At 25.4% G+C, this 10,796-nt stretch overlaps 2 protein-coding genes across 2 annotated transcripts; one reads left to right on the top strand and one right to left on the bottom strand.

Moving 5' to 3' along the window:
* Positions 1–1,063, top strand: DDB_G0291067 (hypothetical protein; the record flags this gene model as incomplete). The annotated part of the gene is made up of 1 exon (XM_630375.1): positions 1–1,063. A coding segment is annotated over one exon (1,063 nt), but the record flags the coding sequence as incomplete, so codon positions are not given.
* A 1,132-nt stretch (positions 1,064–2,195) lies between these two features.
* DDB_G0291065 (hypothetical protein) lies at positions 2,196–10,529 on the bottom strand (the record flags this gene model as incomplete). The annotated part of the gene is made up of 11 exons (XM_630374.1): positions 2,196–4,935; positions 5,035–6,044; positions 6,134–7,024; positions 7,098–7,140; positions 7,230–7,655; positions 7,750–8,226; positions 8,393–8,821; positions 8,962–9,525; positions 9,629–9,711; positions 9,816–10,123; positions 10,175–10,529. 11 exons carry the CDS (start codon positions 10,527–10,529, stop codon positions 2,196–2,198), a joined length of 7,326 nt encoding a protein of 2,441 aa, XP_635466.1.
* Between the last annotated feature and the right edge of the window lie 267 nt (positions 10,530–10,796).

Here is a 10,796-nt window from a genome sequence, read left to right as displayed (position 1 = left end):
CAACAAATCAATCTCTTCTCCATACCTTATAAAAATAAAAAAAGAATGGGAAAACTATGCAACTCAAATTGGACATCTAAAAGATAAAGTTCAAATCCTACAACCAATATTAACAAAAAACCAACCCTCTCAAACATTAAACACAAATAATATTTCACTACCACCAACACTCAAAGAAATCTACTCGACAATACTAAACAATCACCAATGCAAATCAAAAGACTATATTGGCAAGAAATATTCAGATCTACTTCTTACTTCGCACCAACAATCAATACAACTATTATGGAAATACACATACGACCAACTTTTTGTCAAAATTCAAAAATTAAAAGATCCAAAAGGCCGAGATACAATGCAAAGATTCCATGCTAGATGTCTTCCGATTAATCATCTACACAACAAAGTTTGCCCCATTTGCAACAATGAAATGAATAATGATCCCTATGGTCATTTGTTTTTCAATTGTCAGCACACAATCAACTTCATTAACCACGACAAATTAAAATATTTTATATATAAAAATTGCAATGGAAACAAAAACTGGTCACTAACAAAAAACCATACAACAAAATTATACACACTCATCTATAAACCACAAACAAACAACAAAGCATTTAAACCAGATCCAACTATCAATATTAATTTTCATTTTGCAGAAAACGCACAATATAAAAAATACAGGTTCAACTGGAATTATATAAACACAAATCTTGATCTAGTCAGAACACATGCATATTGGAACATAATCTCATTAGTTATTCACCAAATATGGATATGGTTATGCAAATCATTATTTGACATCAATATAACTCAATCAATTGATAATTGGAACAACCAAATAAACAACACAACACTAGATTATGATATATTAAAATCAAAATGGCACAAGCTAATAAGATTGGAATATTCAAGAACTTTATCAAACTTTAACCAATACTCAATTAAAAACAACCTCACAAAAACTCAAAAAGAAACCCAATGGTCCGAAACCATCAAAAAATTTAAAAAAGAATGGAGCATAAACACAAATGAATCAATTCCAACAATTACCACCAATTAATTATTAATTACCTAATCTAAAATAACATACCATTTTAAATTCACAAAAACTAAAAAACCTAAATTAAACAAATAAAAATAACATACTAATTGTATACTACAATAGTTTATTTATATCAAAAAAAAAAAAAATATTGATCATAATAAATAAAGGAACACACAATTAATATTATATGAATGCTGTAAAGCGTGAATCAAAACTAACTTTATTTTTTTCATTTTTTTCAGTTTTTATAATTTTCGAGTTTTCGTTATTTTCGGCCGAGGAGTTTCGAACGAAAACTCTAAAATATATAAAAACTAAATAAATTAATTATTATTTTAATTATTATTGTTTAATTGTTAATCATTATTATTCTTATTATTATTACTATTATTAATATTATGATTATTAAACAATGTAATTCATTACAATTTATTAGTTATAAATATATATAAATATATGTTAAGAAATAAAGAGATAATTTTAAACAAATAAAGAATTTATTATTGTTATGAAAATTATAAAACTGATTTTCCTTTTTTTTTTTTTTTTTTTTAACAATTTGGTCGCAATGGACCTATCAGTGAATAATTGAATTAATTCTGAATAAATAAAGTTCCATTGACCTACTCCATAACCATGAGCAGATGTCTTTGAACCACCCTCGTTGAAACTATTTTCTGGACACCTTTGGATTACATAAATAAAGTTTTTTTACTAGAGGACACACTTTCAATTTGCAACAAAAGGGAATACAACAAACTAATTAAAATTTTTAAAAAATAAATTATCAATGACTACTGTATACCAAGTACAACCTTACTAAATAGAGTAATTGTTGATCAATTTATTTAAGCTATAATAATTCTAACATACTATTTTATTATTGAGACATTAAAATTTTTAATCCCATAAATTTTGAAAATCTAAAAAAACAAAATAACATTTCTCGAACTAAAAAAATTTTCAAAAAAAAGAGGGAAAAAACATTTAGGTAAAATCCTTTTTATAAATAAACTTTTAATTATTGCTTATTTCTTTAAATGGATAAACACTCGTTAATCAATTTTTTTAAAAAAAAAAAAAAAAAAAAAAAAAAAGTAATATCTGAATTTTTAAATGATATTATTTTATTTGTTGGTTTTAAATATTATTCTTTTTCAATACAAACTTTAACTTTGTATTGTATTTGATGAAGGATAGAATCAGAATAATCGATGGATCCAGATTTAACATTATAACAAATGAGGGTATTATTATATGCATAGTTAAATTCTACTTCTTTTGGATAACAGGCAAGTTTACTTGATGCAGAGTTGAATTCTGTGATAATAGTTTGATTGGTAATTACGATTGGCTCTACTTCGGATGGTGGAACTTCAAAGCATGCAGAATAATCTGAAGCTTTTACCAATGAATTCTTTGAGCATGATGAATATTTATTGTAATTATAGCATTCTACATTATTAATGAATGAATGTTCAGGTTCACCGCCATCACTAACACATTCAACAATGTTTGATTGGGTTTCACTATTTGAACAGAAAATAGTAGAATTATGATTGTATGTATATTCGTTAAATCCATCTTTACAATAGATTGGACTATTTTGACCATAGATTATCATTGATTTTTCATTGGCATCATATTCACATTTTAATGAACTTGAAACTTTTGAAACCGTTGGAATAGAGAATTTATAGGATGCAGATTTTGAACGAACACCACAATTAATTTCAGTTCCAAAGTTGGTTGTATTACATTTAATACCATTATTATTAGCATTAATTTGACAAGTGAATGATTTGTTGAAATTGAAACTTAAATTATTATTATCAATACATGTTACAGTTTCATTGAATTGATTATCAATTGTAAAGATACGATCATTATGATTAATTGAGAAAAATACTGCAGAGTAAGGTGTTGAAGCAATTGATAAAAGATTGAATGTTGGTACTGGTGCTGTTGATGATGATAATAGGTTACCACCCATTGATGATTTTGTTACCACCATTGCTAAAGCTATAGTTGATACACGTTTAATACCATTCTTTGCAACCTGAGTTACAACTCTTCTAGTTACTGCTGCGAAGCCAAATTGTAATGATTTCTCTAATGCTCCTGAAAATGATGCTGTAGATGCTAATATTGAACCAGATTTAGCTGCTGTTGCAGATGTTGCCAATGCTATTTGTGTAAGTGGTAAAGCAGTTGATGCTAATAATGCTGCTGCAACCAAAGCTGCTAATCCAATAACAATAAAAATTACAATATTTGTTGGAGATTCTGGATCAACATAAGAAAAGTAATTATTAAGACTATTTAATTGACTTTGAACATTAACACGAATTGGTAAACCTTTTCCTTTACCTGGTGGTACAGTACATTTTACATTTTTAGAATCAACCCACTCCCAGTTGGCACAAAGTACGCCATTAATAGAAACTGTACCATTTGACGAATTAACAGAGTTTTTCAATGATTTTGGAACAAAGTCATAACCTTTGATTGTAATAGTTTTACCACCTGAAGATGGTGCTGCATATTGTTTATTATCCAATGATGGTGGATTATAAGAGAATGATCTTGTTTCATTTGATTTTTGTCCACCAACTAAAAGTACAACTGAATGGTTTTTACCAATACCTGCAACTGGATTAAATGAGAAACTTGTTGAATTTATCCATTTAATATCTTTATATTGAGTTTTACCATTGATTGTTATTGAATTTACTGAAACATTTTTGTTTTCTTCTTTATTATAAAAATCTTTTAATTCAGCGGGAACGAAATTGAAACCAACATATTTAATATCAGTGGCACCATCAGTTGATACTGTAATTTTATTTGTAATATTTGGTTTATTATAAGAGAATAAAAGTTGATTTTCAGATTTTTGTTCACCAATTGTAATATTAACTTTTAGATTGGCACCGATACCAGGTGGAATAATACAACTAACATTGGTTGAATTTATCCATTGAACTGATCCACATTCAAATGTACCTATATAAATTCTTGAAGTATTTCTCCAAGATGCAATCGTTTTATTTGAATCATAAAATGGTGAAATAAATTCGAATGGATTGAAATTAAAACCTGTAATATTTAAATATTGTGGTTTTTGTGGAGGAGTTACACAATTTAATCTACTACAATTACCACCATGAGTATCTGAACTATTGGCAGTTAAGAATTCGGAAAGCCATGGTAGAGAATATGAATATTTATAAGTATATCTGGCATTGTTTGCAAGTGTAACTTGGATTGTTCTATTAGCACCAACATTTATTGGGAAACTACAAAGGTAAAGATCGAAATCGGTTGAATAATATGCATATTGGGATTTCAAGTATGGACAAATATTTGAATAATCGATTTTACTATTTGCAATTACATCTGAAGTACAACTTTGAATTTCACAATATGAATCAACATCATCTACTGTTGCTTCTGGTATTTCTTCAACAATTGAACCTAAACCTCTACCAACTATCCAATATTGATTTATTTCCGATGTATTCAAATGTTTATCATCGTAATATAATTTATCAATAATCATTGATGGATATGTAAATTTAATCGATGCAGTTGAGGCATTCATACCGGTGTTGACTGCAAAAACATCTACAGTATAAAAACCTGGTGGTACAATAACCTCTATAATCTTATCAGAGGTGAATTTTGTAATTTCTGCAATTTCTGAACCAAAATAGATATTTGTACTTCCATTGAAAAAGTTTTGACCATTAACAGTTACTAAATCTCCAATTTTACCTGTTGTTTTTGATAAACTACTAATAATTACATTTTCAAATGTAAAGTAATTTACAACACCACTTTTAATATTCATTTTTAAATTGTTAAAATAATAAAATGAAATATAACTAATTAAATTAATTAAAAAAAAAAAAAAAATTGTAAATATATTATGTTTTTAAAATTAAAATTAAAAAATATTATAAAAAAAATTAATTTATACATACTTTGAACCAGCACCAATTGCGTTAATATAAAATAGTGTATTTGTCAATGATGTAATTGTACTTGTAACATTAGTTTCACCAATTTTTACAAATAAACCATTTTTACTATCAGTTGCTTGTAAAAAGTTTTCACCAGTAACAGTAATTAATGAATTATATTTTGGATTTGTAGCAGAGTAAGTAATTTTAGTTACAGTTGGAATTGGGAGTTTGAAGTAATATAATATATTTCTTTGATATAATGATTCGTAAATATTTTTAGAATATTCATTATAAATTTTAATTCTTTTATTTTGAAGACCCATAGTTAATGAACTTAATTTAAAGATAAGTATACAAGTTTCATCAGAGTTTCTTTGCATGGAACTAATACTAGCTTGAGTTGAACCAACATATGCAAAAAGTGTTCTGAAATATGTACTGTTTGGACAAAATCTAGCATTGACAGTAATATCTATTGATTTTACAGTAACGTCATCAACAATTGGACCAATTGGACATGAAGTAATGATTCTTCCACTTTGGAAATCTTGAATTGAAGATTCAATGAATGAACAAATCTTAAAATTTACAAAAACCATTGATAAACCAAAAGATGAATTGGTTTTTGAAGGAGCGAAATAAGTATCAAAATTTGTATAACTCTTTCTGGTTGATTTGTTTTTCAATGCTAATTTAAATAAATCAAAAGTAATTTGTTTTATATCTTCAAATGAATTCTTTGGTTTAACTAGTGTGGATGTATATGTACAAACATAATGACGAGTTGTTGAATCTACATATTTTGAAAGAATATTAATTTTTGAAACAACATTTGTAAGTTTCAAATATTCATAGAATTGACCTGATCTCCAATTTCCAATAATTGGATTATCAACCCATCTTTTTTCAAAGAATTTAATAACTTTAGCAAATGTGGTAGTATTATATTTTGATAATTCATTTGGACAAACACCAATTGTTAAAAGAGTACTATTTAAGTCATTTTTAACATTTAATAAATCCAAATCCTATTTTTTATAAAAAAAAAAAATATTAAAAAAATATTAATATGTATATATTTAATTAAATAATGATATTAAAAAAAAAAAAAACTTACATTTTGTGTAATACCAGTACAATTATAACGACAATAATCTCTTGATTGACAATTTCTAATTGTTTCAGAAGTGAATGCATTTGCTAGTGTAGTTTCTAAAAAGACACAAGTTTTATTATTGATAGAGATAATAGTAAGACCTAATGCTGTTGTACTTGTTGGATGTGGTGTGTGTGTAACGGTTAAACCTCTATCCACTTGTCTGTGAATTGATTGATTAGCAAACTTTCTAAGATCTATTGATTGATCTAAAATACTTGAAAATGTTTTAAATTTGCCAGTGTAAGAGATGTAGCTACAATAATTATTTTTTGTTTTAGTGACAAATTTTGAAAGGATTTGTTTGGTAATTGCAGAATTAGTGAATAGGAGATTATAGAATTGACCAGTGGTCCAATCACTTGGTATTTTGTTATCATACCAATATTGTGAAAATAATGTTGATAATTGAATATCTGTGTAATTTGATTGGAATTCACCTCCACAAACGCCTCCTGAAAGAAGGACATGAGTAATGGAATTAACTGTATAAGCTCTTTGAGGTGTTCTACAGGTGTATTCACATGGATTTTTTAGGGCTGGGCTGTTGGGGTAAATTTGTGAGAATGTTTTAGTGCATGCATGTTCTGAATAAATTACAATAGAAATTTCAGTACTTGTTTTTGTTCCACTTGAAATCAAGAATGGATATAATGTATTGCATCTTAATTGTAATGTAAACTTTCTATTTGGAGTACCAGTATAAGTATGTATTATATCTATTCCAGATGATTGATATTTAAATTGTTGTGATTCAATGCTACCAAATGGTACGGTTAAATTTATACACGATTGATATGCAACACCTGAGGTCATACATCGAAGTGTGTCTCCACCCATATTAAAATAAACCTATGAAAAAAAAAATTGATTTAGTAAATTTTTAATTTTAGTTTTAATTTTTTTTTTTAAAGATTAAACTTACTGTATCAGAACCAAATAGAAATTGGTAATTACCTGATGAAATACTTTGAAATAAAATGAAATAAATAAAAAAGTTAATATCAATTATTATTTTTTAAGGGAAAAAAAAAAATAGAGAAATTAATTTACTTACGTTTTGAGAGGTCTCAAATCAATATAGTTATCGAGTAAAACGTTATGATAGAGAGCTGAAACAGTTTGTTGACAAGCATATCTGGATTGAACATTTAAATTGTATGTACACATTGGATTTTCACTGTATGATGTAACTTTATAATTTTCAGTTTTGTTGCATGTGAATGAAAGTTTGAGTGTTCTTTTATAACCTGAAGAGGGACAATCGCCATGAGTAGAAAGACCATAGGATTTGATTGATAAACTATTAGCTGAATATTGATAATATTGAGTTTTTCCTAGTGGATAAGTATTCTTATTATGATTTAATATTTGACAAGCAAAATTATCAGCTGGACAAGCAACAGGTTGAATTCCGAAATTATGATAATAAGAAGAATATACATTTCCAATTGATAGACCAAGGTATTCGATTGAACCATTTCTTTTTATTTTTTTTTATTTTTTTTTTTTTTAGATTTAAAATTAATAAATAAAATAAAATAAACTATAAGTAATAATAATAAAGGAATAATTACATTGTTCTATTTTGTAATGGTGAAAAATCAAATACTTGAGCATAAAGAGTACTACTGGAATAAGGATTACTTCCAAAGTATTCGTAATATGCTAACGGACATGCATTTTTAGATGATGCATAGATTGTTTGATTGCAATTCGAGTTATTGACAATGGTTAAAACGGTAAATTCAGTATTGGAGCATCTGATATATATATTTATCTCTGGCTTGGTTGTACAAATGGTAGGGGTAGATGATGAACTAAATGAAATTAAAATATTGTTTGATGTATTACTACTTGCAATAAATGGTACTTTGGATACTGTTGGTTTATCAGAGAAAGGAATAGTTGTTTTTTCAAGTCCAAAAATAAGACAACCATAATATTTTCCACTTAATCCTGAGAATGTAGTACATACATCAACAGATCCACCCAAATTGAAAAGGAATCTATCGAGTTCAAAAGTTGACGAATATGGATTTGATGATGATTCTCTTTAATAATTATTTTTTAATTAGCAAATAATAATAATAATAATAATAATAATAATAATAATAATAATAATAATAATAATAATAATAATAATAATAATAATAATAATAATAATAATAATAATAATAAAAATAATAATAATAATAATAATAATAATAAACTACATACAATTTCATTGATCTTAAATCATATTGATTACTACCAAATAAGTATTTGTTTTCAATTGGACAAGCAAATTTAGTGGAGATTTTAACATCGTAGACACATGGCGAACTTTCAACAAAGCCTTTAATTGCATAATTTTGAGTTGTATCACAAGTTAAAATAAAGTTACTTATTCTATGATAACCAGTTTGATTGGTACACGTGGTACTATCGATTTTTCCTGATTGGTATTGAATTGTTAAACCATTATCAAAGAATTGGACATGACTGAATGGAGTAATACCAGTTGTATAGGTTGTGGTACCTACTGAAACACATGATTGAACTGGTCCTTCACCAGCTGTAGCAGTACATAAAGTTGATGCTTCACAAAGACTAAAATAAAAAATTTTGCTTCCATTTATTGTAGTATATTGCGATGATCCTAAAACACTATTATAATGGTATAATTGAGATAAATTATTTTAATTTAATTATTTTTTTAAAAAAATAATTATAAATAAATAGGGCAGAAAATAAAATAATAATCCAAAGATAAATAAAATAAAAATAAAAAATAAAAGAATACATACTTTGAAGTTGGTGATAAATCGAAAAATCTATTTTTAGAATCTTGGAAAACACATCTATTTTTAGAGTCTTTAGTATGCGGACTATCAATTCTAGCATTTTGAATAAAATCATCGTAATTTGTATCAGAGTAGGTATAAACATAATTGTAAATACTATAAAATGGAATGGTTTTTGGATTTCCAACTTCTACTTCTGATAATAATGATTGAATAGAATTAACTTGGTCTTCCAATACACCAATTGAAGCACGAGAGGATATATCGGTTGTCTTTGATTGAGCAGAGGTTGAATTTGATTCGAGTGATGATGTTTTTGGTGCAATGAATTGGCAATTACTTTCAAAGAAACACAAATAATTTGAATTTAATGATTGATAAATCATTGGTTTTTTATCATTATTGGCTGCATTTAATAACTCTACGAAATATGTTTTGAAATCATAAACATTTTCATTATTACTTAACACATCAATTAAAAATGATACACTTGATTCTTTAAAACCTTCTAATTCATATAAATCATAAAAGAATGATGTTATTGAAGAGCTGTAATATGATGCGTTACTTTTAGATTTTCTGTTTTTTTTTTTTTTTGCGAGTTAGATATTTCCGTTTATTTTTACCATTGTGTCTTTTTAAAATTAAATAGTTTAAAAAAATATCTTACGTTAAATTTTTCAAATCATAAAAAACATTTACATTATCGTTATAAAGAAAAGAAAAATTTGCTTGTGGTTTTGTGTGGGAATTCTAAAAAAAAAGAAAAAAAAAAAAAAAAAAAAAAAATTGGTGGCGGTTAGATTTTTTAATTTTTAAAAAAAAAAAAAAAAAAAAAAAGGTTGCGTGATTGTTACCTTTTTGATTGAGATTTGTAAAAAATTTAGAAAACCTTTTAAAAATGAAAGGGTTTGAGTTTGTTCGGGCTTGTTTTCAAAATCATAGTATCCATATAAATTTTTTTCGTTTTCATTATATAATGATTGTTTTAAATTTTTAATAATTTGGTGAGAAATTGATTTATAAATATTTTCAAAATTACCATTATCTAGTTTAATTGGAAGTTTGGTGATATTGTTTAAAATTGCTACTGAATTATTAATTTTAACATTAATATCCCCAATAATTGATGTAAATATTGATAATGATTTAATTTGTTGCAACTCTTTATATAATGTTATATAAATAATATTATTATTATTATTATTATTATTACTATTTATATAGTACTGTTGATTTGTTTGATTAAATAATAAATCAAAACTGATAGTTTTATTATTTTCTATAATCGAAATATTATTAATTTTATCTTCAAAATATAATTTAATTGGCTTAAATAATGAATCATCAAAACTAATTATACTACTTCCATTAGTAGTGGTATTAATTTTAATTAAATCATTTTTATTTTCCAATGTTACTTTTGAATTTGGTAAATCATAATTATTTAAAAGTGATAAATAATTTATTAAAAAATTATTTTGTTGTATTATTACCTTTTTATTTTCAATCGCACCAAAAATGGATTGAATGAAATAAAATGAAATAAATATAAATAAAATTTTTTTCATTTTTATTTGTTTTTGATATCTTATTTACTATTTTTTTAAAAACAAAAAAAAAAAAAAACTATTGAGCTATCTGTGAAAAAATTAATTTTAAATAACATAAAATAAAATAAAATAAAAAAAAAATATAAAAAAAATGGGCAATATCTTGGTATTTAGTGTAAATCATTTCAAAATAAAAAAGACGAGCAATCTAGTGTATATCTTTCCAAAATTTAAAAAAAAAAAAAGCAATATCTTGGTGTTTAGTGTGAACCATTTCAAAAAAAA

Source organism: Dictyostelium discoideum (assembly GCF_000004695.1).
Source record: "Dictyostelium discoideum AX4 chromosome 5 chromosome, whole genome shotgun sequence".
NCBI classification, from domain to species: Eukaryota; Evosea; class Eumycetozoa; order Dictyosteliales; family Dictyosteliaceae; genus Dictyostelium; species Dictyostelium discoideum.
Note: the sequence above shows the minus strand (reverse complement) of the source record. Positions and strands in the feature narration are given on the sequence as shown.